General features: G+C 39.1%; 1 protein-coding gene across 5 annotated transcripts in view; it reads left to right on the forward strand.

Annotated features, from left to right (window-relative positions):
- cfap54 (cilia and flagella associated protein 54) overlaps positions 1-17,492 on the forward strand; it is a 37,956-nt gene that overhangs the window by 2,262 nt on the left and 18,202 nt on the right. For 2 of the 5 annotated variants that reach the window (XR_011684842.1, XM_071460108.1), the window contains exons 5-51: positions 37-95; positions 487-630; positions 1,084-1,197; positions 1,718-1,819; positions 2,113-2,305; positions 2,473-2,571; positions 2,709-2,821; positions 2,979-3,093; positions 3,210-3,295; positions 3,427-3,564; positions 3,807-3,954; positions 4,175-4,218; positions 4,355-4,477; positions 4,689-4,932; positions 5,194-5,327; positions 5,645-5,839; positions 5,957-6,049; positions 6,166-6,354; positions 6,669-6,787; positions 6,909-7,050; positions 7,269-7,424; positions 7,569-7,691; positions 7,886-8,002; positions 8,220-8,337; positions 8,870-8,959; positions 9,048-9,174; positions 9,373-9,475; positions 9,837-9,928; positions 10,078-10,275; positions 10,588-10,760; positions 10,841-10,992; positions 11,242-11,451; positions 11,679-11,878; positions 12,507-12,642; positions 13,002-13,131; positions 13,315-13,476; positions 13,567-13,776; positions 14,014-14,101; positions 14,292-14,462; positions 14,570-14,636; positions 14,769-14,954; positions 15,044-15,130; positions 15,225-15,344; positions 15,777-15,824; positions 16,304-16,445; positions 16,980-17,125; positions 17,301-17,455. Coding sequence is in view for 4 of the 5 variants with exons in the window: in XM_071460108.1 (XP_071316209.1) it covers positions 37-95; positions 487-630; positions 1,084-1,197; positions 1,718-1,819; positions 2,113-2,305; positions 2,473-2,571; positions 2,709-2,821; positions 2,979-3,093; positions 3,210-3,295; positions 3,427-3,564; positions 3,807-3,954; positions 4,175-4,218; positions 4,355-4,477; positions 4,689-4,932; positions 5,194-5,327; positions 5,645-5,839; positions 5,957-6,049; positions 6,166-6,354; positions 6,669-6,787; positions 6,909-7,050; positions 7,269-7,424; positions 7,569-7,691; positions 7,886-8,002; positions 8,220-8,337; positions 8,870-8,959; positions 9,048-9,174; positions 9,373-9,475; positions 9,837-9,928; positions 10,078-10,275; positions 10,588-10,760; positions 10,841-10,992; positions 11,242-11,451; positions 11,679-11,878; positions 12,507-12,642; positions 13,002-13,131; positions 13,315-13,476; positions 13,567-13,776; positions 14,014-14,101; positions 14,292-14,462; positions 14,570-14,636; positions 14,769-14,954; positions 15,044-15,130; positions 15,225-15,344; positions 15,777-15,824; positions 16,304-16,445; positions 16,980-17,125; positions 17,301-17,455 (6,301 nt within the window). In the remaining variant the exon portion in view is untranslated. The remainder of the gene's footprint in view (positions 1-36; positions 96-486; positions 631-1,083; positions 1,198-1,717; positions 1,820-2,112; positions 2,306-2,472; positions 2,572-2,708; positions 2,822-2,978; positions 3,094-3,209; positions 3,296-3,426; positions 3,565-3,806; positions 3,955-4,174; positions 4,219-4,354; positions 4,478-4,688; positions 4,933-5,193; positions 5,328-5,644; positions 5,840-5,956; positions 6,050-6,165; positions 6,355-6,668; positions 6,788-6,908; positions 7,051-7,268; positions 7,425-7,568; positions 7,692-7,885; positions 8,003-8,219; positions 8,338-8,869; positions 8,960-9,047; positions 9,175-9,372; positions 9,476-9,836; positions 9,929-10,077; positions 10,276-10,587; positions 10,761-10,840; positions 10,993-11,241; positions 11,452-11,678; positions 11,879-12,506; positions 12,643-13,001; positions 13,132-13,314; positions 13,477-13,566; positions 13,777-14,013; positions 14,102-14,291; positions 14,463-14,569; positions 14,637-14,768; positions 14,955-15,043; positions 15,131-15,224; positions 15,345-15,776; positions 15,825-16,303; positions 16,446-16,979; positions 17,126-17,300; positions 17,456-17,492) is intronic. The other 3 variants (XM_071460111.1, XM_071460110.1, XM_071460109.1) reach the window with 3 other exon arrangements.

The raw sequence follows: 17,492 nt of genomic DNA on the forward strand, positions 1-17,492 counted from the left end.
GCATCTTTCTCTTTTTATTTCTCATCTCTTTTCCAGGTTCATTACACATCTACACCATTTGTCGTTACCTGATGGCCATGAATTGTAGTGCACAGGTACACAGACTGGTGCACAGACTATTCATCTTCCAAAGCGTCTTTTCAAAAGTTTGTTTTAGCCATATTATGATACACTCTAGAAGGTAAAATGGATGAGAGTTAGTAATAGTATGGGATGTGTGGTTTGTGTTAATTGTGACTGAAAAACTATTTGAATTTTGAAAAGTGAGTTTTCAGTGGTTCACTCTCTTCTGCACATTGGTTGGTGTCCTTACCCTTGTTCTGGTGTGTAAGTATTGGGATTAAGAAAGACAACATGTAATTCCCAAAACAGGGTGGTATTTTTACTTCATGAATGATGAAGCAGAAATTACTGTGAGTTATGAATTGTCAATAGTTGGTTGTCTCTCTTTATAACCCTTGAGCCATAATTTGTGTTCCGATTCAGGCACTGGAGTATCTTCTGTGGGCCAGCATCAGTTTAGAGTTGTCCATCCCGCTGATGACTGCGCAGTATCTGCCATGGATTGTCACACTCTATTGTGCTGTCTGTCACTGTTACTATGACAACCAGGCTGCAGTGCAGGCGGAGGTGAAAGACTCAAGTCATATGCATCCAGACACATACAAACACGTCAACAGGCTATTTACACACAGGCTGATATAATAAGTTATTAATACCAAAAGACACCAGTTCTCTGCAGTTTTCTGTTAGCCAGCTTTCCAGCAGTCTATCTGGTGTTAATATGTTGGATTTATTACATAGTCCTATTTAAGAAGGACTATATAATGAAATTATTTGATGTTTGATTTGATGTTAATATACTGTATTGCTGTATCAAGATATTACTGTTTCAAACACACGTTAAATAATAGATTCCCCATGTTTAGCTTTAAATGTTAAAATAAAATAAAATTACATTTATTTATTATGCATGGAAATGTTGAATGAATATTGCAGTCATGTAGAAATGAATTTATGATTTTTTCTGAAAGTCCTATTCTCCATTTGTGGGGTTGTTTGTGTGTTTCCAAATATTTTCAGGAATTTTCCAGGAGGGCCCTTGGAAAAATCAATGAGCTAGCAAAGCTGGAGGAGCAGAATGAAGTTCCTGCCACTAGAGAGACTCAGAGAGCTTATAAAGAAGCCTCTATCAAGGCATGAGCCCCTTCTCATCAAATACGCTCTTACTACTGTTACTGTGATAAAATATTACACAGATCATTTACATTTCTCACTGACAATGAGTTTCCCTCTCAGAAAGGATGCAAGGAACATATAGTGTGCGTAAATATAAAACCAAATGCCAATCTCCATATATAAACTACACATATAATGATAATAAATGAAAGCACATTTTGAAATACAGTGGACACTGCCCAGGCATGAGAAGCCACTTTTCTTCTCTCTCATCTCATGCCTTATAAGCATTAAGTAGCTCTGCATTAATAGTGTCTTTTGGTTTTTAAGGCTATAGCATTGTCAGTAATTCAATAGTCACTTCTGTATGTATGAATGTGGTCACATACAGATTTCTTCCTTCTGAAAATGTGTGAATTTTCTTGTGCCTTTCTAGTCCCAAGTTAACAGTTTATTACACTTGCCTTTACAATATTGATGTGCTCTTCTTTGGTTTGTCAATTTAAAAGTGATTCAGATCTTTTTTTGTTTTTTTCAGCTGGGTGCCATGATGTTCAAGCGGGCAGTGTATGAGGCCAGAAGGAGACCCAAACCCATGTTCAGAGTCAAAACCAAAAGCACCCTTAAAGACATACCTAATGTAATACGATCCACTTTTATGTTTTATGATAGTTCTCAGTGTCAAATATAATACTTAAGCCTGCTGTCACAAAGTGTATATTAATATTCAATATAGTAGACCATCCAAATACATGCTAACTGCTGTCAAGATGTTAAATAAACATTTTACATTGCAGTTTTCCCTACTTAATTTTAAGCCTCATTTTACTCTATTTATTATAATGGACTGAGGCGCAGGCTGTTTGCTTAGGTTGTAGACTAATGTTCTTGTTATAGTATTTAAAATTGAATGCCTTCATGTATCTGCTATAGGTGCCGTGGCCCCGTACTACGACAGAGCGTATGCTAATGGGGCTGTTTGACAACAGTGCAGCACAGTTCTTGGGCATCTTAGAGGCACTTTGGGACAGCAACAGACACCCACTGCAAGTGAGGATGCCAGATGAACCAGAGCTGCAGGAAGTGATCCTGGAACTCCTGTCTGCTGGCATCTGTATATTATCTGGTTAGTAATACAAACACATACAGTAAGTGTGTAATTAGGAGCAAACATCCAGGTGCAGCAAATGCGTCAGAATGCTTAAAATGTAACTGGGTAATGAAGGTATAGAATGCTCACTTTATATACTGAGTAGTGAGCTTATGTAATGTGTTTTGTTTCTGTGTGTTAAGGACTTACAACTACTAGTGAGCAAAGGTGTGATGACCACCCATGCATGGGTCTTAGTGCACTAACACCATCATCCTCTCTATTGGATTTAGCCATTACAGGTAAGTCTTCTTTGTCCTTTTTTCTCACATTATCATCAGCTTGATATACACCACTTTATGGTGCAGTGCAAGGTGTTTGTGTTGCCCACTGATTTGGAAAAATTGTGTGACAATGATGTGATCTATTGTGTTACTAGGAGAAAACAAAGTACCCTTCATGTCTGCGGTGAGGTTCATAAAGCTCTTATTTCAGTACAAGCAGTCAGATGCATTCACTGAACTGGCCAAAGAGATGCTACAGGTTTTGTCTGTGAGTAACACACAAGCCATCTACTGCAATTCTCATTTTTCAGAAAAGGGTCTATCAGTTCTCACTTTTGTATTCTTGTGTTTTCATAGTGAGTTTAATGTGTGTTATGTTTCTGAATGATCTTGAGTGAGTGTCTCTTTGTGTCTCTCTGTGTCAGGGTATGGAAGGTCAGTCATTCAGGAAGGCAGAGATGGAGCTTGCTTTGCTTGACAGTTTCAACAGGCTGCTGTCTTCCCAAAGGAGCTGTCCTAAAGATGACAACATGATTGATGGTAGAAGTGAAATTGTGGTGTATATAGGCCTCGGTCACTTGATTACAGAATATCCAACAATGATTTTAGCCATGTCTGAATTTTAATGTGAGTTTGGTGTTTGATGTTTCCAACAGACAGACACATATCTTCATTCACAATGAGTGATGAGTTCATTTGCCTGGTAGACACCCTGCACAAGTCTGTTTGTGGCTGCGCTCCTGTAAGTTTCCATGTTGTGTGTATGTTTGTGTTGGGGTTGATCTGCCAAGGATTAGGGTTCAGATTAAAATAAGTTTAGAGGAGGACTTCTTCGTGTGTGTATGTATGTACTGTTTGTGTTTGTTTGTGTAGGCGGTGCAGCCAGACAGGGATCTGGTTTTGGATATTGTGTTATTTCTCTGGGATAAAGTGAAGGTGGTGATACAGAGGGATAAGCTGCAAAACCCAGAGTTTACACACTACCTTGAGAAGGTAGACAATTACAACAAGGTACATGTTTAAAATGTTAAGCATTACTGATACGGTTGACTTTTTCTTCTACTGTGAGCATAAACTTTCTTCTAAATGCAGTTTTTGGTGTGTAGGACTGTTTGAACTGTAACTTTGATTTGGACTGGATAAAACACATACAGGAACTTATCTTCACTTAAAATTTTCACAGTATGTTAATGCATGCATCCTACTTATTTCTGTTCGTTTGTGTGTGGTATTATTTTTGAACATATTTGCAGTGGCTGTGGTGTCTGTCTAAGCTGTGTGAGGTGGCTTTAGCCTCTGACCTGGCAACTGTGGACTGCATAATGACGACAGAGATGATCCACACATTGGTCATACTGTTAGAGAGTGCAGCTGAATTCAGTAATCAAACACAATGTCAAGGTGAGGGATAAGGTTTTACCACTACACTGTGGCACTACACCTTTGTGCTTGATCTTAATAGAATTTCACTTTGTTATTTGGTATCTGGTAAACTTCTACCACAGTCTCTCACACACATACACACACACACATTACACATTATTCAAAATATACATAAAATGTTTTCCAGACACCATAGTTATAACAATATGATTATTCTCATGTCTTATGTCTACTGAAGCGGACATTGATGGTGTGAAACCAAGCTCTTTCTCTCCTCTTGAGGTATGTGAATGGTTGATCTGCATCAAATGATACTTTCATGTATGGTCATCAATTTGCAGTATTCTGTCTCAGGTTTTTCAAAAATATTGCAAACTGAAATGCATTGTTCAGTATTTGTTTCTGTGTGTGCTTGCAGAGTTCAAGTACAGAGTTGCTTCAGAAGGTGTGTGAAATGGTGAAGAGAGGTCTTCAAGCTCTGGCTAAGGGTGTAGATACACTGCTACCCCAAGATTGCTCAGCAATCACTGCCTTCATGCAGGTAGGCAGTCAACCTGTTCAACACTTATGTAAGAGAGTTCTTTAAAAGTTCAGTGTGACATTCTAAGCTAGGTGTTGCCTTGAGCTTGATCTCAGTACTGTATTCTAAGATGGGAACGTATATAGAGAGAAAATGATAAATAAACCAGTATAGATTGAGAATATACAGTGGTTTGGTGCTGCTAAAACCTGTTTTGTTCTTGTTCTGACAGAAATTTTGTCCCCTCCCTCCATCGAGTCCCTCTCTCTCTTCTCTGGCATCATCAGAAGAGGGAAATGAGGAAGATGAAATAAGTAAGAATAAAAAAGAAGAAGTGGAAACTAAGGTAGACTCAGATATGAAAGGCTTTCAAGACACTCAGTCCACACGTGTGCCCCTGCTGGCCACAGACCTTCATCTAGAGCTAGACATCATCCACCACAGAGCTTCCCTCAAGTTACTGCAGCTGAATGCAGGTGAGACTCACTACCACACTGAATTACTCAGAAATTATTCTTCGGCCTATACTGAGTTTGTACTACTTTTTATATTAATAGAGATGGTGAAATTATTTCCTGCTCCTGCATATGATGATATTTAATAGAAGTTGAGCTCATGGTCAGTTAGTGTAAAAGAATATCGATTTAAAAATTTGATGTCTACCTAGAAATGATGCCTAGTTGCACACAAATAATGGGCCTAAATATAGTTGCTTGTCACTTCATTGTTTTGTCTAGTTGCTGAATCTGAACTGTTGGATCGGATCAAGAAGAACAAGGTGTCCAAAGCTCTTTTCCTGATCCAGAAAGCCTTGCTGGTGTATAACAGTATGGGACCAAATATGAGCAGCAAAACCAAGAGCCTGCTAGAGGTTGCACATGTTCAATTCATACTTTGTTAGCCACACCCACAAATATGCATGTAATGTAGAAAAAGCTGATAATATCTCATGCCAGCTAATGATATATTTCCACATTAGTTTATGGAATAGTAAGTAACACTTAACACAGAGCCATTATCCTGTTGATATGGCTAAACTGATATGTGCTCTCTTGTTTCCGGTGGTATCTCCAGTAACATCTCTGACTGAAGACATACTGTAGCCACTTTTATTAAGAATTGTGATCGAGAAGAGCTTTAACGAAGAGTAATGAGTATTCAACTGGTTTGTCCATGTGCTCTTGCCAGGAGGCCTCCATTCTGATAGAGAAAGCAGGAGTAGAAGAGAGAAGACTGCATATCTCAACCACCAAGACTCTCACTGAAAATAAAGACAAAGGAATGAAGGGGGAAGAAGAAAACCCTCCACCTCCCCCGATCCTACTCTCCAGCACAGACCACTCCTTAACCTTTGCCCCAGCACCTTATAATTTGGAGGGACAAGTAAGATTTGCTTTTAATTATGTTGATTTACTAATCTAACAAGTAGCAAATAATCCAACACAATTTATACACTTTTCATCTTTGGACTCATCTCCTTGGACTTTTGCCTCTTTGCAGGTGTGCTGGTACCAGCTTTGTGGACGTGCAGCTGAGGGCATTAACCTGAAAGTCCGCCTTGGAGACTGCAGCCTGCCAGGAACTGGAAATATGGTACAGTTAATTTCTTTAACAGAAGAGTGTCAGGTGTATTGGGACACATTTTTGTCGTCTTGCATGACCTAATGTGTGTTCATGATATTAATCCTGACGACTCTGTGTGTTTCCAGGTACCAGCAATATCTGGAGAGTGCGTGCTGAGGGTGGAGGGGCTGGTGCCCAACCAAAAATATGTGTTTGCTGTTGCAGCATACAACAGCCAGGGCAAGCTACTGGGCAACACCATAGGGGCGACAACATTCCCACTGCTGGCATGCATGCCTGTTCCACTGCTTTCCACATGGGCTCACTTGGCTCAGGTATGCTAAACACAGGTCCAAGCAAGTACCAAGTGTCTCTGAGTACAGTGACACTTGTATTGGTTCTGAAAAACTCCTGGGAAAGAATAGCAGAATCTTTGTCCAACACTTTAATTCTAACATATAAGTACATGTTACCTAATTTGGATGTATGGTATGACAGAGAGCCTGTGGGCATTACAATGACTCACACAGCTGTTGTTCACTATCAGGATTTTGGCAAATGAAAAACATAGATACATGAATACTGATGCCCACTGAGTCAGCAAAAAGGCAGGAGTGTGAATAATGACTATGATTTTTGACTTCTTCAGGTGGCATTTCAAACAGAACAGTATGCTTTAGCAAAGAGAGCCTGCAGGGAACTGTGGAGCCACTATACCTTCCCTGACCCTGGGTCCCACAGTACACAGGATACACTCGCTACCACAAGGTAAGAAGAGAAACACGTCCACACAGTTCAAGTCAAGGACTCTCTATGTTTTTTCATTTGCTTATTTCTGTCACTTTTCCATATATTTCCCTCTACTCTGTCCCCATTCAACATGCTAAAGGCTGCATAAACAGACCCTACAACGCTCTTCTTCTCACCTGTGTCAGTTGTTCCTCACTTCCATCTTCATTGAGACAGAGATCAACATTCAGCAGGGATCGCTCTACTGTGACTCATTCAGTGGACCATTTATCTGGGAACAGGTATCAATTTGATCTGGATAGAGGAGTACATACATATTTCCCAAATTTTATGACTATGACTACAACATGTAAGAAGTAAGGCCAAGCTGTTTGTTTGATAGTTATTCTTGATAGCAGCATCGTGGTGTGAAAGTTCATGTTTCTTTTTTGCATGTATTGATGTGAAAAAATGCATACATGAGTAAAGTAAATCAACATTTGCTCGTGTGTGTATGCAGGAAGCCAGACTAGCAGAATGTGAGCGAATGCTGTTGGCAATGGACTTAGCAATGTGCTTAAATGATGGTATGGCTGCAGTGCAAGCTGTAGTAAGCTGTTATGGCCTCTTGGCACCTCTAATCTTTCATCAGATCACTTGCAACCCTGTGGTACAGGTATGCAAAAACCACATCCATACAAGTCTTAATATTCTGTCCTACAAAGGCAAACTTTACTTTGTTTATAATGTGACATAATACAAACAACAAATAATTCATAACTCTGTGTGTTTGTGCCTGTGTCTGTGTTCTGATGTTTAGGTGCTAAAAAAGTGCTTGATAGTTCTGGAGGAGAATTCAGGTCTTCTCAAACAAAAATGGACTGGAAACATCTCAGAGTCACTTATGCACATGATAGCCTGCATCACCTACTACCTGTCAAAGGTGTGTCCGAATGTGTAAATGTACGTTTTTGCAAAATAAAAGTCCCAGTGGTTCCAGTCATACTTTGATTAACATTTTACATATGTAGCTCGCTGTCTCATCCACAGTGACTTACAATTCTCAGATATCCAAAGTGATAATTAACCAGGGGCTTTGCCCAAATTATTTTTTCTGTCTTTATCCTTCCTGACCAGACATTACGCATGCTCACGGAGCATGAGATGGCTTTTGCAGTTATGGACTGTAGTCGCAGGCTTCTCCAAGAGGTCTATGATGCCCAGCTGCAGATCAAGAGACTTGCCAATGAAGCTGTAGGTGAAAGGAAGAGTGGAAAAGTGTTCATGATTTATTCTTTTAGAATGATGGGAGATCATGAAATTAATACGATTACCTATTATATTTTTTGATTTTGACAAAAGACTGCTATATTTTTAGGTGATGTTATGATATTGAAATTTGATATTCACCAACTGAAGAATATCTTGCCCTACAGTTCTAGTATTTCTGGGTGTTTCTTTATGTGTGCAGTCTAAGACAGATCATGCTACAGTCAAGGGTGAAATGAAGATAAGTCTGCAGCTGAAGGCACTTTTTACGAAGAACAAGAAAAGAATCACATCTGAAGCAGCTCTCACCACAGACAACGGTAATACACAGGCACATACACTGGTCTCATTATTTTTGTAGTTTAGGACTTTTAAAAGAATGTGGTGTGTGTAGGCTAGAAGTTTACAGTTTCTGACTTTTTAATCAAAGCCATGTTTCTTGAAAATATGTGAGGATTAATTTGATTTCATAGCTTTAGGTAACAAAATAATACAGTATGCTTTTCTTTTAATATGCTGAAATGACTGATGAAAAAAATGAAGGCTGTAAGGTAATCAGTGACAAGGTACTTATGAATATGTAGCATGTACTTTATCGTTTTTTTGGCTACTGTTAATATATACTTTTAAACCTTATTCACCAAAACAACCAGTGACATGCAACACATCTCTTTATAAAGACTCAATTTCAAAATATTTCATTTCATTTTTGTTTGAGTCCCTCAGCTGTCTAACTTATTTTGTGAACAGTGATTAAACTACTTAGAGCATAATAGATGATATTGCAGCTACACACTGATCCAAATAGTATTTTTCCTTCCATACTGAAGGCAACTGTCTTTATTTCTGTAGAGATTTTGCGCCCACTAACTGGCTGTGAGGATCCCACCATGTTGTATGAGTCAATCTCCAGCAGCACATTAAAGGATGCCTATCAAGATGGTAAATAACACACACTCACATACTTCTTTTAATGAATAGTCTTTCCTGTTAATTCACATCTGTGTTTTTGTGTGTGTGTTCTTGATAGTGATGAAGATTAGACGCAAAGCATATTTCACTGAGTATGCGGCACTACTACTCCAGAGAGCCATGGAAGAAGGCCACCCAGACCTTGTTTTAAAGTGGGGCCAAAGCATATTTGAATTCCTTTCCAGGTATCCTTTCATTATACAGCTCCTTGCTGATTTTTGGAAAGATTAATACTGGTATAGTCAAAATGTCAAACATTGAATTGGTTTCTGCTTATTTATGGATCTTACTGCAGTTTGTTATTGACCTTATTATGGATATTTGCCGTTTGGCCTACGCTATTTAAGACTTGACATGATGTGAATGGTTCTCTGTTTTTTCAGGCGTGACGAGGTGATGGGACTGTCCACAAAATGTTTGGAGAGAAATGATCACAGAAAAAGAAGAAATAGTGTTCAAGCTCCAAAAGGAAATGAACCACCCCAGGTTTGGGTGTTCTTAAATGCACATTATTTTTGAAGGAATCTGTGTCTGTGCTTAAGTAAAACTGGTTTAAAAGAGAACGTATCTTTTATGGGGATTTTTTTTGGTTTCTGATTTTGTAAAGCAGCCCCAAGTTACTTACTGCAATAGCCATATATTGCACAAATTCTTTGTGAATTGCTCTTAATTTATGTGCCTTATGTATATCACAGCCAAGTACAGTTCATGTATGTATCTTAACTGCAAAAATGGAATGGACTATTTAATGGTTCGGTATCTTAATGGTTATTAAGATTTTTTGCAATGTTTGTGACTTTCTTTTAATATAAAATACACATATAAATACTTTTGCTGCTTTTTGAAGCAGAACAAGAACACACCTTCTCATGATGATACAAGAAAGAAAATAAAGCAAAAAATGCCACACAGCATGCTTCAGAGAGTGAAAACTAACAGGTACAGTATGTGTGCGTGTTTATCTGTGTGTTGGGTATGTTTGTGTTTGTGTGTGATTGCGTGCATTAGTTTATTTAATCAGCGTATTTCATCTATATGTGTGGGTTCTTGTAACTACCTGTGCATTGACCTCCTCTCTATGTGTCTAGGGAGATGCAGATTGTGGAGAACCTGCTAACCATGATGTCGTCAGTGGTGCAACGCTACAAGAAGCAGCTTCAGCTGAGGAACATGTGCTGTGAGGAGAGAGTGTGGAAGTCACATCTTAACTACAACATGGCTCAGGCACATATAGCACTGCTTTACCGGGACCTGGAACAGCTGCACAGAGGAGCTCTGCAGCACAGGTTCACACACAGGATACCAGCTACTTCGCCTTTTCTGCAATTTACAGGAACAAACCAATTAGTTTCATCGGTTACATGAACTGGCCCAAGGGTGTTGCTCCAATTGCATGTCAACACATAGAGTGATATTGTTGTCCATTACTCCTGAGCAGGATTAGATCATTTTTGGGAGACATTTAGGTTTTTTTATTGTAATGTGGTATTTGTGTCATTATTGCTATGATTAGTTTTAAAAATCAGAATTATTCTACATATACTGTATATTCATGTGTTTATGCCTTTAATATTGTTTACTGTATGTACTTTCCTCAGGTACAGCCAGTTAAATCCCTTGTATTTCTCTCTGGCCTACTCTGGTGTCCTGGTATGGAGGAACTCACAGCGACAGAAGTCCTCTAACTCTGAGGTTGTCTCAGGGAGAGACTCCTCATACTCTGGTTTCAGGGATTATGTAGCTACACACAAAGACAGGCACAAAAAGCACGGTGAGGAAAATGTCAGACTGAAAATTTAAATGAAAAATGTACTACCTACTCTGAGTTCATCCCTTCTTTTCTTCAAGCAGTTAGAGCTGATGACTCTGTCTCAGAGGAGAGTTGTGAGGAGGGAGAGGACCCCTCTCAATCTGTGGAGCAGCAGATGGAGACGCATAGGCACACTGCTGCCTTGCTGCTGGACTCACTTAACAAAGCTGCTTTACATCTCAGAAGGGCCATGGTACTGTTCACACATAAATGGATGTACACTGACACTGAAGTAAACAAATTTTGACATTACATGTGTCTATACAGTGTAAATCCAGGCTTTGTTTACTTTGTGTATCATTGTATGAAAGTCACGAATATGTTACACAATGTGTTTATTCTGTTGTTCAGTCACATACTGTACAACAATTTTACTTTTTATTTTACTTTCATAATTTGTCTGTACTCTGTATTTTATGCATCTATTTTTAATCTTTTTTAGGTGTTGGCCCATCGTGGCAGCCATTGGACCAAACTGCAGTGTGTGTGTCAGACTGTGTGGAACCAAAACTGCAGAATTGCTTTCCTAGTACAGACAGCTGCTCAGTTTGAATCTCATTCCCCCAGTATAGCAGAACAGCTTCACACCACCTTCACCCAGCTCCTGGTTCTGGCTACTGACTTAATCATGGACATGCTGAACAGACTAGGAGTAAGTATCGCATGCAATTATGTACAAACACCTAGCTACTTATTTAACAACTCACACACATAATCATGCATCTCTAATAGATAAAAACAAGAAAACAAAACCTCTGGATTGCAAAGGCTGTTGTGATCCAGAGGCTGCCAATTATTGCTATGGTCACTACAGTCTGCATCTTATGAAGATGACAGAGTCCTGTTTGTGATGTTCACCTTCATCTTGCTCCCTACTAGCTGTGGAGTATGTTTGACAATGACTTGACTGAGGAGGAATTAGAGTCCAGTCTTCACTTCTCAGCCCCACTGGATGACAGCACCCAGGTGGATCTGCGTTGGGTTCGCACTTTGGTGTTGCACACTCTGGAGCGGCTCCATGATAGTGGCAAATGGGAAAGCCTGGCCCACTTTGCTTTACTTTTCAACTCATACACACGGTAAATTTGTAGATCTCACCGATTATATTGATGTCACAAAACTACAAGAGCAGCCAAAATGTATAAATAGGTTTGTATAGAAACATTTAAAAGACACAGAGATTGGTGCCAGGTTGTAATCATTAAAGGAAATTTAAGTTTTTACATTTTTGAACTTTGTTACATTTGCATACAGTCAGTGCAGGAAGACATGACAACACAAGAAATACTCCCAATAGTGTAAGATATATCATTAAAGCATGAAATAAACATATTGAGTGGATTTTCACACAAAGTTTGTGATCTAAATTTGAATTTGTTGCTCATTAACCTGTCAAGAATCTAGTTTGTAATTCTGGATCAAAGAGTCACCTAGGGCACTATCTAAATACACAGCCATGGTTTTGTTAGTGTGTGTGTTTGTGAGCATCTATTTCTAGTGTTGTGGGGACATAAATCTGTTTACAAAGACACACTATGGGGAAAAGGAAATCATTACATTTCAGAGTGAAGACTTAGTTTGAAGTTTGGTCAAGGTCAAGGTTTGGGTTAGGGTTAGGCAAGTAATGGTTATGAATATGATTAGGAAATTAAAGTTAGTCAATGTAATATCCTCTGAAGTGATGGAGACACAACTGTGTGTGTCCAGGGAACGTTACGCCTTGGTCACAACTCCTCTACTCATCCATGCTCAGAGGAGGCTGCTTGAAAGGATTAGTTGTTTTGGAGGACCTGCAGTTCCACAGCCACACCATGTACAGACACAAAAGGCCACAGGCAAAGAGGTACTATATACCCACACAGAACCGTGTTCAAGCTGTGTATGATACTGTAGTGAAAATCTAAGTATATTAAGGAAGTCCAATTTTTATCAAACAAATATAACATTTTTTAGTACTAGTATTTGTGTGAATGTGAACGTTTGTGTATGTTCTTCCACAAAGAAATGCAGTGAAAAGGTAGAAGAAAAACTCAGTATGAAATCAAATAATAATTTCTCATCTGTTATTATTCAGCCCGATAGAATCTGCCCTATTTAAAGTACAATAACTCTTATTAATGTATTTTCTGTACACTTAAGCTTTGTGTGTATTATAATGTACAGTGTGTGTAGATACGTGGTGCTTTCTTTTTTATATTTCAGGTAACTTACAGGAGCTATGCATGGTGCCAGCTACTCAGTGGGTGGACCCCTCACCATGCACAGCAGGGACCCATTCACAAAAAAGCAGCACTCACAAACTCCACTCCTCAACATGCAGTTGAACTTAAAGGTTTGAACAGCCAGCTCAGTCATGTCAGAATATTTCAAACAAATAGTTGTTTGTAGTAAATGATGATTGGCACCCTGTAATTGAAATGGTCCAATATTAAGAAATCACATAGGAATGCTGGAATGATGAGATACAACGGTATGCACGGATAATGTTTTCATGCATATATGTTCTGTGTCTAAGGTGCAGAAATACAGCACTCCATGTCCCTTGTGTGTGTTCCTTTGGATGTAGAAGACACACTGAGCTGTTACCATCAAGCACTTGAGAGAAGACCTCATTGTCTTCAAGTCTTCCAGCATAGTCGCTCATTACTTTTGCTGCTTCTGGCATACACACAGCCCTGTGAGTTGAGTTCTGATTAAGTGGACACACACACTCATACATCATCTGTTTCAAACCCACACAGTTTGCAATATATGTGTTTCTATCCAGGCTTTGGGGCACAGCTGCGGCACTGTCAGAGCAGAAGTCTCAGCCACTCTGCAAGCCTGGTGGATTTCAGCCCCATAGTTATGCCCACTCCAAACATTCATCCCGGCGACCTAACAGAGGAGGACTACAGTACTCCAAATGCTCTCTACAGCCTCCCTATCAGCACTGACCACATGCCAACTGTCACTGCTGCATACTCCACCTCCATTAGTAAGAACACAAAATACTTAGAAAATTCCCAGCAAGACTTCTATAGTACGCTTTACATAAAAAAGACAAGTAATGACAAGTTGTCAAAAGGTGGGCACTGAGTTAGTGTGTTATACAGAGTACTAGCAGACTAAATGACAAGATAATAGCATGGGATGTTTGGATAAAGTATGAGTTGAGCTGTCAGGGTCATAAAGGTCTGACTTTCCTTTCCATCCTCATCCAACCTTTCTTCAGAGTATCTCCAGGCTAACAGTCATGAGTCCCTCAGAGTTTTGGCACTGCATGAAATAGGAGACCTACATTTCTACAATGGAAACACAAGGTTAGAAAAATTTGTTGTATCCCCAGAGTATGCATGTATATATGTTGAAGTGAGCCTACAGCCTTTTTTCTTCGCATTCACCTGCAACTATACAGCTAAAATGTGTAAGTAAAAATGTGCGAATGGATGTTTTCACGAGTTTCTTTTCATTCTTATAATTATTTAATTACTGTTTGTGTTTTATCTCCAGGGCTGCACATTCATACTGGAGTAAAGCTGTAGATTGTGCCTTACAGAGCTCAGGTACAGTAGAGAAGTGGGATGGCATGTTGCTTGGAGGTGGCTCCCTGCAACATACCGTGAAACAGGCTGGTATTTGGGGATGTCTACAGGCTGCTGGGCTCACTGCTAAGATTGCACAGTAGGTTTCAGTGAAGTTTATTATTAATTTGATGTGCTTTTTGTGTGTGTAGCAAACATATGCCTTTAAAACATACTTACTCCTGATGGATGTGTTTTGATCTACAGGTATATCTTAACTTCTGATATCAGCCAGCGGACCAAGTGCTGTCTCCTCTCTGCTCACCTCTTTAAGGTAATACTTCCAGGGGAAATTAATTAATGATGCCAGGAGATGTTTTTGCTTTAATGTATATTTGTGTGTGTGTGTGTGTGTGTGTATGTGCATTCATTTTGACATTCTTGTGTGTGTGACCCACTTCTCTAGTGTGTGCTGTGCTGCTCCCTGGCTCAACCCCAAGCTGACCTCGAGTATGCCTCCCACAGCATCAGAGATGAACTGCTCCCTGGAGTTGACCTTTTCTCTGAACCTCACAGGGTTCACCTCGGTACTACTGTAACCAGCCTTTACTTCATCTGCCACTGGCTTTTCAGCACAGGATACTACATCACAGTACGCACGTAAACATTGTGTCCTCATTTTGAACTGCAATACTCAAGATATATAATTGACTTTGTGTTAAACTATATTTGTAATTTCAGCTGCTGCCAATACTAGCTCTTTACGTACATTTTGTGGGAACTGTGTGCAGAGATGTGCAACGCACAGTTGAGGGCAAAATACTTAAGGTCAGCATTTGTGTCGTATTCTTTATGTGCATGTGAATGTTTTTTCTCTCATGGTTCTCTTGTAGTTTTTAATCTGTGCTGGTGTTTTCTGTAGATACGTGCCCTTACTGAACTGTGTCTGTTCACTGAAGCTGCAAAGGAGACATTTCAGCTCACACAAGGAATAGGTGTCCTTCTGCCTTATGGACACTCCATTGCAAATGACGATCGCCAAGTATGAACACAAACATAGGAACACACACACACATATGTTCACTCTTTGCCTTTTTCTCTCTTAGCCTTTGTCAACTGGTAATATTAAAATGTGTTGCATCTCACTGTTGTTGGAATACCCTATTTTAGTATTAGTTTGCCTTGTGTTTGTAATACTATAAATCTAAATCTGTCATTGAATTGTGAACACATGGGATGTTTGCCTAGCACCTTCTTAGAGAAGTATGTGAGGCTGTTGCTTCAGATCTAATCACCAGAACTAATTTAAACATTAGTAGGAGACAGACTGTATGTTATTTCTGGAAGTCTGCCATGTTGGCTTTATAAAATAAATGTTCTTGTGCTGCCTCTGTACAAAATTGAAAGTATTGTTTTTGTTTGTTTATACATACCATAATCTGAATAGATATTAAACATTGTTCTTCTTGGGCAGCCTGTCAAGACGTTCTACAGCAACAAGTCTCTCCTGGACAATACTGAGGTACTTTCTATATGAGATTTTTTTAGATTTCTGGAGAAGATCTAGGGGTATTTCACCAGTATTATTCTGTTAATATTCTGATTTAGATGTAAAATTAATCATATTGTATTTTTGGTGGAACATAATGTAGTCTTAAAAGGAAGAACCATACTGCCGCAGTTTGTGTGATACAGGTGCAATTTTCTTTGCTAACAGAAATGCCTCATGTCCCCAAAACATCCTCCATTTGGCCTTCCCGACACATTTGAAAATAAAGTCCAAATCACCCAAACGCACACAAACACTTACACACCCTCTAGCAGGATGAAAAGAAATGCTATATTGACTTGTTCTCTGTCTCTGTGCTGCTGTTGCAGCTATGCATTTGGCAAATTAAAAGATATATTTACTAAAATACAGTTCAAAAAGATACTAACTAAAGTGCTTACTGTATTTTTTTTTGTGAATGTTCTGTGTGTGTACATGGTGCTTGTGGTTAGGCTTTGGAAGAACTTGTGAACTGTGACTTTACTCCAGTGGTCCGAATGTTGTATGGCTCTACATTGTGCATCCGATTGAACCTGGCTCGTATTCAACTAGTCCTGGCACTCAGTAACACCGTACATGGCCCTCCTGAGCCAGGTTTGTAAGCTGGTGTATTTTCTTTTCTCTGTTATTAATGTTGGTTTATATTTGGATCATGTGACATCTCTCATTGGAGTAGGGCAGGAGACATAATATTAAACTATCATATATTTAATTTACATTAGGACATGCCCTTTTTGTGTTCTGCATTTCTCCAGATATTCATTATCTAAAAGATCTATGTGTCTTTCTGAGATAAATATGCCTTTATACTTGAGTAAAATAGAACTAATTTACCTTGAAGTTTTGTCACTTAGTGGGTGACAGGTAAAAGTCATTTTAAATTTTTTAGATGTGAGTAGCTGCTTTTAGGACTAAATGAGGTTTGGTCATTGCATCATGGGGATGCAACTGCATACACGTTATCATGTGAGACTAACTCTATTCCATTATATTCATCATTTTCATTATATTGTACTGTAATTGTGTAGTAAAGTGTTCACATTCACTTCAAATACAAGTGATTTGATTTTACACAGAGTCACTGTGTATCAAACAGTGGTTTATGCAAAAATTGGGAATGTCTTTCAGAATCTGTTGAGGAAGAAGCTTGTGCCAGCATAAGACACCATGAACAGGACAGATTGGACACTGAAAGCTCCTATCTAAAGACAAAAGAGCCAAAGGTGCTGGATCTTGATACAGAGAGGGAGAAGCTGACTCAAGAGAGGATTAAGGTGAGACTACCTGTGGATTTTTCACTAGATCTTTACTTAAGGGGTTTGCCACGTCCTGTAATTTTTGCATTGAACTATTTTAATCTTGACACCTTACAGTAAATATGAAGCAGCCTTTCATCAACTTGTTTGTGTTAACTTGCATATATCTGTCTGTCTATCTCCTCTGTTATAGTTCCTTTTGTTGAACGGAGTGTCCTCCTTGTTGCACTCCATTTCACAGCAGCTCACATCTCAGTGCTGTAGCAAAATGGAGAACCTTGAACTGGCAATAGAGTCGAATCTTTTAAAGGCCAACCTCTACCTGCAGCAAGGACATACTGCACTTAGGTACAGTGGCCTTATGCATCTGCACTGTTTGTGTTTT

This window comes from Trachinotus anak, unplaced genomic scaffold (assembly GCF_046630095.1).
Source record: "Trachinotus anak isolate AG129_WGS33_773 ecotype Australia unplaced genomic scaffold, CSIRO_AGI_Tana_v1 ptg000024l, whole genome shotgun sequence".
NCBI lineage: Eukaryota > Metazoa > Chordata > Actinopteri > Carangiformes > Carangidae > Trachinotus > Trachinotus anak.